Consider the following 16,856-nt stretch of genomic DNA (forward strand, 5'->3'; position numbering starts at 1 on the left):
TGGTGGAGCGAGAGAGAGCGAGCATGGAAACCGTTCGGTCTTTTCGAGTCGATCACATGCTGAAAACCTCGCGCTGCAGCGGAGGTCGCGTGACGTAACGCCAATACGAAAAATACCTACCCACTCCCGGCAGCGACGGTCTCAGTATAGTAAAATCGGGTTAGGAAGGGATCGGAGGCTCTCGGTCCAATTTCCAAGTCCGATCGATTAATTTGCCTGGCTGCCCGCTGCATACCCTGGCTTCCCTAGGTACAGGTCCGTCCAGCTCAACAGATGAGCAAGAGGGACACCCTTTTTTCTTTTTTTCTTTTTATCTATGCCTCTTTTCCCTCCTCCTTCTAGTACTACTTCTCTCTCTTCTCTGTAAAACTCTCTGAAAACCCCTTGCCTACCACCACAGTACACGGACGGAGTACTCCGTCCTTAGGCTTGTCAAGGTGGATGACAGTACGTCCGATTATTGCTCTAAATTCCTGTTTAATTAATTTGCCTTTTTGATGCCCCACAAAGCTGTACCTGACTGGAAGTCGCAGGGTTGTTTCCACGGGCGTCATCAACAAAACCCCGAGTTTGAGACTCTGACATACGGAGGATCGTCAACCAACTGTTTAGTTCCTACCCCTGAACCGGGCTTACCAAACCGCTTTCTTCGTGTCCTCTAGGGCCGAGGTCGAATTTTAGGTCGCACGGTTGTGTACGGCTCCACGGAAGATCGCACAAAAGATTCCTGCTCACTTGCTGGAACCGCGGACCGCTTGGTCTTTGCGTTGCTTGCAGACTGCCAGGCAGACCCGAGTGCTCTCTACGCAGTTAGTCCCTGTCTGTATTAGCCGTCTCCTTGTTCTGTAATGCTGCCAGACTTGCATGACATTGCTGTTATATCATTTTTGCCGGGGACTTCCTAAATCTGTCCGTTCATGCTGGCCATCCAAAACCTCCAAAAACGTATGTTTATATGTGAATAAGGGCCTACTATGCTTGATCGTCCGTTAACCTGCAGCGATTCCTGACACTGCCCTGTAGGGTGTTTGTTTGTTTATCTCTCGAAATGCTTTGCATCTAAGAGCGTGGTCATGAAGTAGCAGCATTTTAAAATCATGGACTCTGCAGGACTTCCTCGCAGAACTCAGGTCAACATCCAAGCTTTAAAGCCGTAAGTATCAGCTATTCTACCCATCTTTCATGCAGTCTAGAACATCAAGCCATGTTACACCGCCAAGTCTATGATTGAAGGAGTACTGACATGCTTGATTTGCCATTGTTGCAGAATTCTGCGCGCTTATGCATTAGGGCACATATCCTCAACTGCACCCAGGATTATATCATGGTTACAACGCCTCTGGAAAAATGAATTGGATCATAAGCAGAAACTCAAAGAGGTATGTCTTGATCTTTCTTTGAATAACCATGCATTGGGCTCGGTCTTAAAGACTACTACCCTTGTCACAACCATGTATCAGTATTATTGGGTCTTTATTGGAAGTGCACAAGCGGTAGATTTGACCGGCTAACGTTATGGTGCAGCTGTCTTTGGTCTTGAGAAACTCATTAAGACTAGAGAGCTTCCCAACATTCTGCGGGCTTCTTGTTGGGGGCTCCAGCATTTTGCCGCATCTATGCCTTCACATTTTGCAGCGTGCGAGTCGTGCTCTTGGCTCACGGGCTGCCACCCTTAATTCAGCGAAATCTCTGCGGTTGATCCGGTTTATTGCTACCTTGGTTTCCGCTTGGTTCACCTTTGGACTCCTCAATAAGAAGCCCATTGCATTACCAAGTCATTTCGAGGAACGCCACAATGGTGCAGGGATAAAGAATGTTTCCGGGAAACATGACGGTAAACCCGCAGCTCATGGTCATCCTCAACTTGCCGGTAGGACAATGGATCTTACTCTCTTCAGTCTTACTAGAGCGGTGGATTCAATGGCCTGTATGGCGTGGGCGCGATGGCGACTACGACGCAAGCAACAAGGTCACTGGACTCTCGTGGAGGCTTTTGCGCCTCAATTGACTGATGCAGGTTTATTTGCAGCCAGCGCCGCAATAGTGATGTGGGCATGGTTTTATATGCCTGAGCGGCTACCAAGGTCTTACGGGAAATGGATTGGAGAAGCCGCAAAGGTAGACAATCGCCTAATCGAGGCGCTTCGCCGAGCCAGAAGAGGGACCTTCGTCTATGGGAAAGACACGGGCCAAGCTCCTCTTCTCCAACCCATGTGCGAAGAATATTCCTGGCCTGTGGAATGGGGAGACCCAATGAAGACAATCCCCATACCGTGTGAAATGGTGCATATGGGCTGTGGTCCTAGCTGTGAGAAACATGCCGCACATCGATTTATTCGAACCTTTAAGTTTGCTTGTGCAACTTACATACCCCTTCAAATCGCTTTTCGCCTTCGGAATATTAAATCAAAGTCAGCAATGTATCGAGCTATTTCCGATGCCTTGCGATCGTCTTCTTTTCTTGCCTCCTTTGTGAGCATCTTTTATTATTCGGTCTGCCTCGCTCGAACCCGACTTGGACCCAGGATCTTTGACAAGGGAACGGTAACACCTTTGATGTGGGACTCCGGGTTATGTGTCGGTGCCGGATGTCTTATGTGTGGCTGGAGTATACTCGTGGAGAACGCCCGAAAACGCCAGGAAATTGCCTTATTTGTGGCACCCAGAGCTGCAGCCACTGTGCTGCCAAGATATTATGATCAGAAGGTAAAGTTGAATTGTCCTAAGCACTCCAAAGCAAGCAATAACTACGCTCCCCATACGGCGTCCTGTCCTCCCGTCTGGGTTTTTGGCTTTCGTGCAACTTCTTCAATTGCTCTTGGGTCTTGGATCAATTCTAATATCTCTGGGTTTTATCTAGTATCAATACCGAGAACGCGCCACATTTACTATCAGTGCTGCCATCCTTCTAACTTGCCTTCAAGAGCGGCCCAGCTTGGTTCGAGGTGTCTTCGGGAAGATTGCAACCAGCGTTTTGAAGTAGCATTTGCGGCATTATAACATGTTAGTTCTACTTCATTCACGCTTATCTCCTTGGAGTCATAGAATGTCGAATGTTGCATCTGACGGAATCTGTATTACCACATACTCCATAATATACTACACACCAATACTAATGATGAACCCTTGTTATGACCTAAATTTTCCAATTCCACGCCATCTCCAGAATCCACACAAGGTAGTAGATTCAAGTAAATCCAGATTCCTAATTAGAACAGTTGTCTCATCAATAGAGTCAAGCTTTCAATGATGACTTTGGTTGTCCCCTTATCGCTAGCGTTGGCGCCAAGACCGGATCACGTGTTTGCTATATCTTGTCCCGGACGAAGTGATCAGCCGAGTACTCCGACTTGCATCCGCAAGTCATTAATCTATAACCATGTTCGCCCGTCCAATTTCCTCATGGGGCCGGTTTTCGTCGCCCGCAACGGGCTTCAAACCGTCTCTATGCAATACATCCAAAGGGCTTGACCTTGGGAGGAGGTATTTCAGTCATAATCCACTTTTGAAGAAAAATGCCGCCTCCGCGCCGTTCAATACCCCCCAATCACGAGAGCGAAATGCATCTACAATGTAATACCAGACTCTTGCTATTCCACTTGGACTCCTCTAATCCCAATGGCAGGTATTATGCCGCGAGTCTCATTCTGGGAACGGTTGCCCTCGCTTATGGTTCTGTCCCTCTCTACAAGATGGTTAGTGCTAATCCCCGCACCATGAACTCGCTCAGATAACAACGGAAACTAACGGTTTTGCTTCTACAGATCTGTCAGCAGACTGGCTGGGGTGGTCAGCCCATCCTCACTCACCGTTCAGGAGACGGCGATACCGCGGATCGCGTAAAGCCTGTGACGGACTCCCGCCGTCTTCGAATTACATTCAATGGCTCAGTTTCGGACGTCCTTCCCTGGAAATTTACGCCACAGCAGCGAGAAGTTCGAGTTCTCCCCGGTGAAACGGCATTGGCTTTCTACACTGCGACGAACAAGGGTCCTGCGGATATTATCGGAGTTGCGACATATAGTGTCACGCCCGGGCAAGTCGCCCCATACTTCAGCAAGATCCAATGCTTCTGCTTCGAAGAACAGAAGTTAAATGCTGGAGAATCTGTGGACATGCCGGTGTTCTTCTTCATCGACCCTGATTTCGCAAAGGATCCGACAATGCAGGGGATCGATACCATTACGCTCTCGTATACTTTCTTCAGTAAGATTCCCAACTAACAGAAGGCAACTTGAACAGTATACTAACAGCAAAATAGAAGCGCGATACGACGACAACGGCGTTCTGAAGCCTATGGCGTAGAGCTGATTGCATCAACTGGACGGACAGCTCTACATCGAACATGCATAAGCACCGGACTCGGCCCTCAATGCCATGGCGCTCTAGAAAGTGCCCGTGAAAGTGGTGTGTCGAACATATGGCATCATTTAGAGGCGATTACCTGGCAGGTCTGGGAATCTTCCAGGCTCAAGTCCCTCTGCATTGGGACGGTTTAACCTCAGCGAGGAAGCTCGAATCTCCTCTCTAAAAACATAACTAAACTGTACTGTACCATCTTCTCTGGGACCTGCTCCCTCGAGAGATACTTGTATTATATCAATTCATGAATGTAAATATTACAAACACCGGGCTAGGATTATTTTGTTCATTATCTTTCGCTTTTTCAATTTACTATCATCATGCGGAAAGCTATCCTAGTTTCGTTTTGTATGTGCCCAAATGGGCGGCCATCATTGGCTCCTGGGTAAGATTAGTCAGTATCCCCGTGCACGGATCATCAATTAAGCTCGCGCGTCACGAACCGACGCGTCTACATTCAATCGAAGCTATCCCGAACGCTCGAGTTATTGTCCAGTGGTCAACAGAAGTGAAGCTCGTTGATTAGATCACAGCCGGACTGCAAGTTACCAAAATGGCTCTTCTAGTTGACAAGCTGCGCCCGCGCTCTTTGGACGCTCTCTCGTACCACCACGATCTGTCCGCACGCTTAAAGTCCCTAGTGAGTAAAAGCCATTATTACCAATTCATGACAGGAAGAACATTTCTCATGATTGTCTCACTATTAGGCTCAAAGCGGAGACTTCCCTCACCTCCTCGTCTATGGACCCTCCGGCGCGGGCAAGAAAACCCGTGTGATCGCAACGCTGAAGGAATTGTACGGTCCCGGAGTCGAAAAGATCAAGATCGACGCCCGAGTCTTCCAGACGACGAGTAATCGGAAACTGGAATTCAACATCGTCTCTTCCATCTATCACCTTGAGATCACGCCGTCTGACGTCGGCAACTATGACCGCGTCGTTGTCCAAGAACTTCTAAAGGAGATCGCGCAGACCCAACAGGTCGATCTCTCGGCGAAGCAGCGGTTCAAGGTCGTCGTGATCAACGAGGCGGATCATCTTACTCGCGATGCACAAGCAGCTCTGAGACGGACCATGGAGAAATACAGTCCTAATATGCGGTTGATTTTGCTGGCTAACAGCACTTCTAACATCATTGCCCCCATTCGCTCGCGAACCCTGCTGGTTAGGGTTGCCGCGCCAACAGAAGAGCAAATATGTTCTGTCTTGACTAATGCGGGTAAGAGGGAAGGATGGCCTGAGGCAAGTGGGTTGAACAAGAGGATAGCGAAAGACAGTCAACGAAATCTTCGCCGGGCGCTACTTATGTTCGAGGCCGTCTATGCTCAAAGGTAAGCTTACTACAAGAAGACGGAGAAAAGCGCATCTCTAACATCTTATCTAAATGTAGCGAGAAAGTGACGGATAATACGCCCGTTCCCCCGCCTGACTGGGAAGCCCTCATTTCCTTGACTGCCGACGAAATTCTGGCTGAGCGGTCACCTGCTAGATTGTTGCAGGTTCGCGCGCGGTTGTATGACCTGTTGACGCATTGCATACCGCCTACTACCATTATCAAGGTATGGCCACCTCGAGAGCCCATGCTAGTCGTTCATACTAACAAATTCGTAGACACTCACGTTCAAACTCATTGCGAAGGTTGATGACGCGCTGAAGCCCGACGTGATCAAGTGGTCGGCGTTTTATGAGCACAGAATCAAGCAAGGCAGCGTATGATGACCCCGACGACTCTAACTTTCCCGGAGCTAACGAGTCATACAGAAAGTTATCTTCCACCTTGAAGCGTTTGTTGCCAAATTTATGCGTATTTATGAAAGGTTCGTCATCTTCTCTATTACCCTGAGAGCCGGCATCTAACACCAAGATACAGTTACTTGATGGGTATGGACTTTTAATCTCAGATAGATAATCGATGATTGATGAGCATTGTACAATACAAATAGTATTCTTTATTTAAAAGCGGTTATGGCATTTGTTAGGTAGTATCTTAAAGCTAAGCCTGGGATTAGCATGAGTGTGCTCTGTTAGTAGACAGTAAAGTTCAACATAAGTACATTTCTAGAAACACGATCCATAGCAATGACACACGGGGTATATGCTTTAATGTATAATTAGCTTGATTTCAATCAATACACCGCTAATTAACCATGGCCATCATTTCCAGTTGTAGTATCCCAGGACAATGGAGGTTGGGTCCCGCCATAACTTGCTCGAGCATGAGGGAGAGATACGTCATTAGGTGCCTCCTCCATTTTAAATGGAAGACTCGCCCTCCTTCCGACGCAAACAGACTACCTGCGCCTATTTATTCAATAATTCTTTAATTCTTTTAAAGAGAAATCGATTATTCTGTTCGCATTTTGATTGCCGTTTACTTTCTTCTTTGTTACCCATTCAATACCTACCCATCATGTCCGACCAGCTCGTAGATATCCAGCCCGGTGGCGAAAGCACCCAGTACGTTATCCTTCTGTTCTCTCAAACTGTGCATACTTGAGCTAATAGGCCTTCGGATAAAAGATACGAATCCATCCGGGAATACACAGTGACTCCAGCGAAGCAGACCGGGCAACTGGGTGGTATGCTTCAACGAAACGTGGATGCGGGAAATAGGCTCTTGAAGCTAATTTAATCTTAGGCAACTCTGCGCATACGACAACCCAGAAGCCGGGAGTTTCGTACAGCAGTGATGATTCTGAACTGAAGGAAAAGGAAGACAGGAGAGAAGACGCCGAGCAGGCAAGGAAGTTGGCACTGGGAGAAGCCACTGCCGGTTCTTCGGGATACACAGACAAAGGTACAGTCGATCATACTTTCTTTCTATTGAAATCCGTGGATGAAAACATTCGACATCTGCGATTAAAAGTACGCAAAGAGAATCCAAAGCTGAAAATATTATACACAAGACCTGAAGCCCGAGACCGGAGGTGACGCCGAGGCAGCGAATAGGAGGGAGCAAGGATATGGCCCTGGTTCCGGGGTGGGGGCATAAAAGGTATATAAATGACATGATGAGAATGGCATGGGTGTGACCACGCTCATTGAGAGGCGGAGGGGCTAGATGAGGTCGATTTGGGGGGCGTGTCCATATTTTCCGTGTCCAAGGCCGGGCTTCTGCGTGGCCGCTTGAGACTTTCCAGAGTCACGCCGTTGCCGAGCTTCGTCACTCCTACGACGGGAGGATCTCCCTTTTGCACAAATTCCCACATTCCTGTATTTAGGTTGTATAATTAGCACTCGCCACAGAGATGTTCTGTAGGTGGTGGTATAATATCATACCGGGCAATTTGTGGCCAGCCAATCGAAAAGCTTCCCTTGCGACCTTCTCGTGCAGTTTACCCTTGAGCTCGAACACAATCCTGCTCACGGGAACCTTCGCCGTCCAGTAGTCGAATTTTCCCTTACCCTTACCCATACGTTGTTCATTACCCTTGGTGTAGACACCCAAATTGGCACTCACACGCTTGTAGAGTGTGTAGTCCATACCTCTCAAACGTCGCTTAATGGTCTCCTCTGCGATTTTGAGCGATTTGGCGGGCAGTCGACGATCGTGGTCCTTCATCCGCAATCCGTAGTCGCCCCAGACTACAGTTGTACCCCGGAAAGATCCACCAGTTGCGACATGCGGACGACCCTTGGGCGATTTCGACTTTTCCATAAACTTCGGAGTAAGCCAGTCAAGGGCTGGCGAGGTCGTCGAGAAGCATCGTGATAGCGACTGGGCCGGCGAGGGCGTCGTTAAGCCTGCGATAAATATCAGTCAGTTGGAATCGCCGCGGAAGAAGAGAAAATCTTTTCTATCGTGGGGGGAGACAAACACGTGGGCCGGAAAAGGGCCATCTGGAGCCCCGAAAAGAGCTTGGTCTGTGGTCTCATTGCCATATTGGATGCTCACGACCGTCTCGTACCAATTGAACAAGGATGGACGAAGCGGAGCGACTCTGAGCATCGGCGTTTCTGCCAGTCCGATATTCCCCATCCCAACAGGGCAAGAAGCGCTGCGCACGTGCCAGCGGCGCTCTGCTTATATAAGCTAATTAGATCACGTCTCCCCGTGTAGGCGGCGAGCGAGCGCGTCGTGTTTCGCTGCCTGGAGAATTATCGCGCTCAACGGACTGACATTGTCATTGCGAGGGACTGTTGTTGAAGCTTTTACGGAGTCATACTTGACTGTCGGTGTTCATATTAGCACTTCGAGTCATGGTCTTACTGATATAATCATCATGCCTGCTGATATTAGGAACTTTTTTGGCGGGAAGTCCAGCCAAGGCTCCAACAGCTCTCCTGCGAAGCCTACGAAATCGCCTGCGAAGAAAGAGGTTTGTTCTTACCCATTTTGAGCATTTTTCATGTTGTTATGGTCAGAAACCTGGCTTGATAAGCTTCTCAATTGACTTATTCTCCATTAGGAACCCGCCCCCAGAAAAAGACGTAAGATCTAATACCAAAGACATACCTTCGATTTTCCTATTGACGATAAAAACAGGTGGAAGAAAAGTTGTGGATGATAGTGAGGATGAAGAAGAGGTGGTAGCGAAAGCTCCAAGCCCCAAACCGAAAACACCTAGCAAACCGTTGGTCTTTCAAACCCTTAATTGCCGCCGTCAATCTTTTCTAATGTTATTTTCTCTTGTTAAAGGAAACCGGAACCCTCCCAGGGCAAACCAACAACCACGTCGGATTATTTCGCCTCAAGCAAGAAGAAAGGACGGCCTGCTAAGAATAGTACCGTCGCACCGGTCCAAGAATCCGAGCCATCCCCCGATGCCCCCAAAAACAGTCGCAAGGCCGAGAAATCCCCGGAAGTGAAGAAGCGAGCGGCGGTCGAAGAGTCTCCTAAGCGGAAACCTCGTCAATCTACGCGGAAGTCTACAAAAGTACTGCATGACGATGAGCTTGGCGGCGATGACATTCACGCAGAAGAGTTCCGAAACCCAGGCAAGGGAGATGACGACTACGTGGAAGCCGAGAAAAGCGATGACGATAGCGATTTTGAGGAGCTTGCGGTGAGACCAGCTCAAGCGTCTTCGAACAGGTCGACACGCAAGAAACGAGCCGTTGAGGAATCGGACGACGACGTGGTCATGGAAGATATCGCACCATCGACCAAAGCATCCAAGTCGGCAGCAGCACGGCCTGGGCGGAAGCGAAAATCCGAGGTCCTAAGTAAGGATGAAGACATCAAAACACCCAGTCCAGTGAAGAAGGCAGCTGCTCCCTCCAAAACAGCATCCTCCACCCCCGCAGCCAAGAGGAAGAAGGCCTCTCCTTCAGACGACCGACCTGAGAGCAAAGAGATCCAAGACATCTTCGACAGCATTCCGATAGTCCGGCCCCCTTCGCCGCCGCCTCAGTCAGGGGAAAAGCCCAAGTTCAATTTCGCCGCTCAGGCCCAGCGATCCCGGGATCCTGTGGACTCTGGAAGTTCTGAAATGCCAGTTGGTGCAGAGAACTGCCTTGCGGGTTTGGCTTTCGTCTTCACTGGTGTCCTCAGCAACCTAGGCCGTGACGAAGGGCAGGCACTGGTCAAGAAGTATGGTGGTAAAGTCACCGGGGCTCCTAGCTCCAAAACAAGCTATGTTGTTTTAGGAGACGACGCAGGGCCCAAAAAACTTGCGACGATTAAGCAGCATAATTTGAAGACAATCAACGAAGAGGGATTATTCGAGCTCATCCGACGGCTGCCAGCCAATGGTGGAGATGGCAAGGCGGCCGAGAAGTACGAAGCGAAGATGAAGGTGGAGGAGGATAAAATCCGTGCCTTGGCTGCTGAGATGGAAGAAGAAGAAAAGCGCAAGGCTAAAGCAGCCGCCGCCAAATCAAGTACCGCTCAAACAAGTACCGCTCATACAGCCGTCGCTAAAACCGATGATTTGCTATGGACTACCAAGTATGCACCAACATCGATGAACACGATTTGCGGCAACAAGGGTGTTGTAGAAAAACTTCAGGTTTGGCTTCGCAATTGGCGGAAGAATGCCAAGTCAAATTTCTCAAAGCCTGGGAAAGATGGATCTGGGACCTATCGCTCTGTCATGATCCATGGACCCCCTGGTATTGGAAAGACAACTGCAGCTCATCTAGTGGCAAAGCTTGAAGGGTTTGATATCGTTGAGACCAACGCCAGTGATACAAGAAGTAAGAAGCTGGTCGAGACTGGCCTTCACGGTGTTTTGGACACGACGTCTCTGCAGGGCTATTTCTCAGGCGCTGGTAATAAGGTGGAAAGCACCAAGAAAAATATGGTGCTAATCATGGATGAGGTCGATGGAATGTCTGCTGGAGATCGCGGTGGCGTGGGTGCGCTGGCCTCCATTGCTAAGAAAACACAGATCCCGCTTATTCTTATCTGTAACGAGCGAAGGCTTCCGAAAATGAAGCCCTTTGATCATGTTGCTTTTGAGCTCCCTTTCAGACGCCCGACAGCAGAACAAATTAGGTCCAGACTTTCGACCATCTGTTTTAGAGAGGGCCTCAAAATTCCTCCGCTAGTTCTTGACAGTCTCATTGAGGGAACACACGCCGACATTCGACAGGTCATCAACATGCTTTCGACAGTGAAGCTAGACCAAAAGAATCTCAACTACGAAAAAGGTCGTGAAATGTCCAAGGCTTGGGAAAAACACGTTATTCTGAAGCCCTGGGACATCGTCTCGAAGATTTTGAACGCACAGATGTTCTCGCCCGGTTCAAAGTCTACGCTGAACGACAAGATTGAACTTTATTTCAACGACCACGAGTTCAGTTATCTCATGCTCCAGGAAAACTATCTCAGGACCAAGCCTACTCTGGGCGGTGGTTATCAAGGCAAGGAGCAAAAGCTGAAGCTGCTCGAATTGGCGGACAATGCGGCGACAAGTATCAGTGACGGTGATCTCGTTGACAAAATGATTCATGGCTCACAACAGCAATGGAGTCTGATGCCAACACATGCGGTCTTCAGTTTTGTCCGGCCTGCAAGTTTCTCGTATGGCAACATGATGGAACGTCCTGGTTTCACTAGCTGGCTAGGACAGAACAGCAAACAAGGTATGCTTAAGACTACCCCCCCCCCCCAATTTTGTATTCATCTTACTAATATGAACTTCACAGGAAAACTCTGGCGACAGATCAAAGAAATCCAGGGCCATATGCGTCTCCGTTCTTCTGCAGACCGCGATGAAATTAGGCAGCAATACCTACCTCTTATCTGGGATAAACTGGTCCGCCGGTTAATGGTCGAGGGCAAGGACAGTGTGGACGATGTCATCGACTTTATGGACAGCTACTTCCTTACCCGCGAGGATTGGGATGCCCTCATCGAGCTTGGGCTTGGTCCAATGGACGAGTCAAAGGTCAAGCTGGAAACTCAAACAAAAGCCACGTTCACACGACTCTACAACCAGCGCTCGCATCCCCTTCCTTTCATCAAGGCTAGCAATGTTGTTGCTCCGAAGAAGATGCCGAAGGAGAAACCTGACATAGAAGATGCCATTGAAGAGTCCGACGAAGAAATAGTGGAGGAGGAAACTAAAGAGGATGACGAAAGTGAAGAACTTGACTTGAAAAAAGACAAGTATGTCCGAGTACCCAAGAAAACCGCAAAGGGCGGTGCTGGAAAGGGGAAGAAGGCAAAGAAAACCAATGATGACTCCATCGACGACGAAGAGAAACCGAAAAAGGGCAAGGGCCGAAAACCCAAGGCTAAAGCCACTTGAGGCGTGTCTTCTGGTGATCTTCTGGTGATCTTCTATCAATCCCGACTGTTGGGGTTGAACTGTAATCTGCATTTATTCATGTATCCTTTAATGGTAGCGCGTTATGTGGTCGGAAATGATTAATTCCAATTGTATTACCTTTTGTTCCCTCCCTCAGTATTCACCCAGGACATCCAATGATCGGTGTTGCAGTCAGGCTGAGCCTCAGCTAGAGTTAAATTAATATTAGTCTGGAGACGATCAAGATTGTCTTGGCTGATCTGCAGAGAAATTGCAGATTGCTTTCCTGTCGGAGCCACCAGGCCGCCACGGCTCACTACGTCCTCCCGCTTTGACGGATAACACCTCAATCTGGCTTCTGACTTCTTTCACCGTTCTTTTCAAATCCCTTTTTCTTCTTGTCATCATCTCTTCTTCATCAGGCTGGCCCTGTTTAGGGGGAACTCACTCCTTCCATACGCCCTTGCGACTTTCTTCTTAGCCAATTTACGCCGCACCTGAGGCCATGCTCATTCGAGCGCCGACGAGACTGTCCTTGTTCTCTCAGCCACAAATCGCTCAATCATTTCCTTGACTTGATCTTCTTTTTTCCTGTATTTGCGCGATACAGCGCCAGTCGCTTACAAAATGTCTCTGCTTCACAACGAAGAGTATGTTCTAAGATGCTTGCTCCGCATCACTAGCCGTCTGACCTCCCTGGATCTTCACATAACTCAAATTGGGGGCTAAACGCGTTTTAGTTTCACGATATGGCAGCTTCGCACATCCTACTTGTCCACGATCAAAGACGGCATAGGCGACCGACTTATCAACGTGAATAACTCCGTCCTGAACACACCCGGGTTCCGTGCGGCAGGCTGGTCTTCGGCCTCCACCAACCCAAACGCTCAAAGCGCAGCCTCTATTAAACGAACATACTCCCCTCCCATTCCTACTACGGCCGCTGTATCCTCCGAGTATTATAACATCGGTGCTCAGTACGACAATGACGCGCAACGATTTGGGCTCGCCGACGGCGGGGACGATGAGGAAGGGGGCATGGTCACGGGCAAAAGCCACGCGGGCGTAACCGGACGACGGCCTCCGGGGCGTGCTGGGAAAAGAACGCATCGAAGAGACCGCCAGCAACAAGAGCAGCAGAAACAGGATGACGATGAGGATAGTAGTGATCTCAGCGACGAAAGTGACGACGATGGGGAAAGTGCTCAAAGGTCGGTAATGAAACCACTGCTGATTTGGTGCCTTCTCTGACTTCTCGCAGAGCTTCTCGTCAGATCAAATTCCCCAAGATGCCGATACGAACACGGGCTGGATCATCGCCAATACGTACAACTGATCGTCAAGAAGGCCCGCAAGTCATGGTTACGTCTCCGTCACAACCTACGATCGGTACTCATTACCGTACTGGGTCATTGGGCACAGCGGTTTCGGTCGGTGAACGTCCGCGACGAGATACGACGACAACGACCAGCAGTGATTTGTCTTCCGAGAACGAGATGGATCCGTCCTTCAAGAGACGCCAAATCCAATTTTCCGGTCAGGATCAAGTGATAGAGCCTTTGGGTAAAGGGCGAAGACTCGCCGGCAATAGAACGATTGAAGATCTACATGAGCAAGCAGAGGACTCGGGAGCTGAATCCGTGGGCTCTGCTCTATCTTCGGAATTCGATGCCACGGCCGGCTCGGCGTCTCTTCTGGGAGGTGTTGGTATAACAGGCAGCTTAGACTCTTCATCACCCGTTGCGCTGATGCACAGACTACAACACGGTGCGGGATCGCAAACCGCATCCCCGAGGAAGCCCAAAACCCCTGCACCTGAATTGCAAGATCTGCCACCGCCGCGACCCATTAGCACAGTGCAGCCCGTGAGTTTACTTTCTACGGCTCTCAACGCGCGCAAACGCGCGCCAACAAATCCGGTCGAGAAGTTCGCCGTCCTTTCTGGCAAAGGTCTAGCCGATATGCTGAACATCAAGCTATATGTACCATTTTCTGCCGAGCCTGAAGATCCGCTGGATCTTCCAATTGCTCGAGAATCCAAATTGGCGGAGCAACCAGCACCCGTTATAGTGGCCGAGGCTATCGGCCTTGCTCTTTGGAGATACTCGGAGGAAGGGTGCAGTCCGCCTATCGAGCGCAGCAAATTAACCGTCAACAGATGGACCCTGCGCATGGTCGAAGATGGCGAAGTGGAATATGATTTCCCGGCGCTTGGACGAATGTCTCCCATCGCCGATTTCACGTCAAACAACAACCGGGCGGCCGGTGCCCGAGGCCGGTCTCGCGGGAAGCAGTATGACGAATTTGCTCTCGTGGAGGCTTCTCAGGCCGAGTTTGAGGAGAATGAACGCAGTTTCCCGACATACAGTCAGGCCGTGCCCTCAGAAGAGAGCGCCGATACTTCGGCTTCGGCTTCGGCTCCAGCTCCCACCAGCCAGCCAATTGCTCAGAACAAAATGCCTCGTCAGAACCCGATCTTAGGGCAACCGTTCTCCTCGGCATTGAATGATAACACTCTTACTCCGGCCGATCGGCCAGCGGTGCCTATTTCCCATGCTAGCCCTCGCATGGGGGTTACCAAGAATCTGAAGATCCGCTTTATTAACCTAGAGGGCTCTGCGCAATCGACCACCATGAACACGTCTGCCGATAGCTACATCGCCGAGGTACTTGATTCCGTGTGCAACCGGTGGGGACTGGACAAGGGCAATTACCTGCTCCGAGTGATGGGCTCGAATACGATAGCGCCTTTGGACCGTACCGTCGAGGCGTTGGGCAACATCACCGACCTGGACCTCGTGCGCCGACGATTCGGGCCGCAGTCTCTGACCGGTTCCCCTGGGAGCTCATCCCCGAACGCTCCGCTCCTAGTCGATAACAACAACCCCGCCAGCAAAGAAAGCAAGAAGAGCAAGAAGAGCGGTCAGCGCATGCTTCATCCTCTCACTCAGCAACAGGATCTCATTGGAGGGTACTACCGGCGGTATCTGGTGTACCGCAAACAGTCGATGTCCTTTACAGCGTCGAATCAACGGACCCTGACGTTTGACAACGACTACTTGCACATCATGCCGGGGGATACGAACAAGACCGCGTCCGACACGAAAACGCGATCGATCAGCTTCAACGACGTGGTCGGGTGCAAGGTCAGTCGACGGCATCCGAAAAATTTCCGGGTGGTGGTCCTACGGGGCAACGATGCGAACGAGCAAAAGCGATACGATTTCGAGGCGCGCAACGCCCTCGAAGCGGTTGAGATTGTGGATGAGATTAAGAAGAATATGGCGCATTATCGCATTTAAGACATAAAGCATAAGGTATCCGCTGCAGGCCGGGTCCTGGGAAATCTCCGTATATGTACTATGAAGATTCTTTTCTCTCTTTTTCTTTAAACACTCTCTTTGTTTCCCTGCCTCTGTCTCCTTTTATTTTCTGTTCTTTTTCTTTACTGGTCGTCCTTTTGAGTGCATGTTGGGTGGTCATGGACTACAGCGGGATGGAGCATCGGCGTTGGCCAAGCACCTTTTTTTTTCCCTTTTTGACTCACGGAAACAATGCGGTACGAGCCGAATCTCAAACAAATTTGGGTTATGCAGTTTCGGCGGTAGATATATGTCTGAATGGAATTAGGTTCGAGTCAACGAGGGACATCCAAATGTAAAGTTATGCAATCAGGACGAGAAGCTTTTGCGACGGATGGAACCCAGCAGAGGACGAATCTCCGAAGCGGGGAGGGGGCGTTCCACCGATCCACCCGTGAGAAAATCGGGCGCATGCTGGTGATGAGGTCACCACGCAGTTTACTTAGTTAACTAACTAATACGGAAGACTGAGTAATGATCAAGTGGGAATGGCGACCCATGGTTGGGAGAGAAGTTTGCACTAAACTATCTCTGGTGTCTGCCGGAGTCCGGGTTGCATGGAGGAGTGAATGACTTCATCATTTCATTAGTCGTGATCGCTGGTCGGACTGACGGCAAGTTTACCGGGGGACTGGGAGCATAATTCAATTTAATCCATGGAGATTGTTGAGGACTGGTCTCATTCGTCATGTATCGGGGTGTAGTAAACGGAGGATGTCAGTAGGAGTATGCTGGTGATGTAGGAGATGCGAGGTGTCCGACTGTTTGATGCAGGCCATGCGGAAAGGCGAACGAGGCCAACCCCGCTTGGCTTGGCTGCTCTCTTCCCTGCCCTGTCCTTTTCCTCATTCCTCCTCTAACCCGGAATAATCAACATGGATGATTATTATCACCATTATTATTATATGATCGTTACTTGATCCCCATTGGCCCTGATAGTTCCCCCAATCTCTAAACCGTCGCAATTGCATGTTTATGGGATTTTTCCTTTATTTTTTCTGAATATTTGGCCCAGGAAATCCCCATCTCAAAAAGCCCCCCCAGTCTTTGTTGCTTGGGGAGACTCGTGCCCAATTGAGCAGCGCTACTTACGACTGTTGATTTAACTTGAACTATTTGACCGCCCTTTAAACTCTCGTCTCCCTCTTTCCCTCGAACCTTTCGCCCTCAGTCACTCGCGGAGTTTCCGTTGTATCCACCCCGGAACCATCAAAGACAAGACAAGACCCAAGCTTATTCCTAACACGAAAAGGATAATACTAAAAAAAAATAAAATAAAAAAAAAAGAGGGAGAAAGAGAGACAGAGAGAGAGAGAGGCTTTCATCCTCGTCACGGCAGCTCTTCCCCCTCCTTCCTTTCTGATTCTGATAGTCGAAAGAGGGGCTGCGCTACACCGGATTTATTATTCTTTTTTTTTTTAGATGATTTGCTTGTT

At 49.5% G+C, this 16,856-nt stretch overlaps 7 protein-coding genes across 7 annotated transcripts; 6 read left to right on the forward strand and 1 right to left on the reverse strand.

Annotated features, from left to right (window-relative positions):
- Positions 1 to 1,097: 1,097 nt before the first annotated feature.
- On the forward strand, positions 1,098 to 2,257 carry KD926_004925 (uncharacterized protein; the record flags this gene model as incomplete). The annotated part of the gene is made up of 4 exons (XM_053098260.1): positions 1,098 to 1,153; positions 1,268 to 1,379; positions 1,525 to 2,084; positions 2,140 to 2,257. 4 exons carry the CDS (start codon positions 1,098 to 1,100, stop codon positions 2,255 to 2,257), a joined length of 846 nt encoding a protein of 281 aa, XP_052957840.1.
- Positions 2,258 to 3,379: 1,122 nt separating this feature from the next.
- Positions 3,380 to 4,305, forward strand: KD926_004926 (cytochrome c oxidase assembly protein; the record flags this gene model as incomplete). The annotated part of the gene is made up of 4 exons (XM_053098261.1): positions 3,380 to 3,573; positions 3,626 to 3,695; positions 3,765 to 4,206; positions 4,262 to 4,305. 4 exons carry the CDS (start codon positions 3,380 to 3,382, stop codon positions 4,303 to 4,305), a joined length of 750 nt encoding a protein of 249 aa, XP_052957841.1.
- A 610-nt stretch (positions 4,306 to 4,915) lies between these two features.
- KD926_004927 (replication factor C subunit 5) lies at positions 4,916 to 6,256 on the forward strand (the record flags this gene model as incomplete). The annotated part of the gene is made up of 6 exons (XM_053098262.1): positions 4,916 to 5,002; positions 5,070 to 5,692; positions 5,752 to 5,920; positions 5,973 to 6,071; positions 6,123 to 6,178; positions 6,232 to 6,256. 6 exons carry the CDS (start codon positions 4,916 to 4,918, stop codon positions 6,254 to 6,256), a joined length of 1,059 nt encoding a protein of 352 aa, XP_052957842.1.
- Positions 6,257 to 6,771: 515 nt separating this feature from the next.
- KD926_004928 (uncharacterized protein) lies at positions 6,772 to 7,353 on the forward strand (the record flags this gene model as incomplete). The annotated part of the gene is made up of 4 exons (XM_053098263.1): positions 6,772 to 6,818; positions 6,882 to 6,940; positions 7,000 to 7,226; positions 7,276 to 7,353. The coding sequence occupies 4 exons, from the start codon at positions 6,772 to 6,774 to the stop codon at positions 7,351 to 7,353; spliced, it is 411 nt and encodes a 136-aa protein (XP_052957843.1).
- A 46-nt stretch (positions 7,354 to 7,399) lies between these two features.
- Positions 7,400 to 8,243, reverse strand: KD926_004929 (mitochondrial 54S ribosomal protein uL16m; the record flags this gene model as incomplete). The annotated part of the gene is made up of 3 exons (XM_053098264.1): positions 7,400 to 7,572; positions 7,641 to 8,105; positions 8,180 to 8,243. 3 exons carry the CDS (start codon positions 8,241 to 8,243, stop codon positions 7,400 to 7,402), a joined length of 702 nt encoding a protein of 233 aa, XP_052957844.1.
- Positions 8,244 to 8,584: 341 nt separating this feature from the next.
- KD926_004930 (replication factor C subunit 1) lies at positions 8,585 to 12,058 on the forward strand (the record flags this gene model as incomplete). Its single annotated transcript, XM_053098265.1, has 3 exons — positions 8,585 to 8,680; positions 9,020 to 11,390; positions 11,454 to 12,058. 3 exons carry the CDS (start codon positions 8,585 to 8,587, stop codon positions 12,056 to 12,058), a joined length of 3,072 nt encoding a protein of 1,023 aa, XP_052957845.1.
- A 627-nt stretch (positions 12,059 to 12,685) lies between these two features.
- KD926_004931 (Sin1 family protein) lies at positions 12,686 to 15,360 on the forward strand (the record flags this gene model as incomplete). Its single annotated transcript, XM_053098266.1, has 3 exons — positions 12,686 to 12,708; positions 12,799 to 13,269; positions 13,320 to 15,360. The coding sequence occupies 3 exons, from the start codon at positions 12,686 to 12,688 to the stop codon at positions 15,358 to 15,360; spliced, it is 2,535 nt and encodes an 844-aa protein (XP_052957846.1).
- Between the last annotated feature and the right edge of the window lie 1,496 nt (positions 15,361 to 16,856).

This window comes from Aspergillus affinis (genome assembly GCF_023601865.1).
Source record: "Aspergillus affinis strain CMG 70 chromosome Unknown NODE_23_length_327850_cov_86_924445, whole genome shotgun sequence".
In the NCBI taxonomy this organism is placed as follows: Eukaryota; Fungi; Ascomycota; class Eurotiomycetes; order Eurotiales; family Aspergillaceae; genus Aspergillus; species Aspergillus affinis.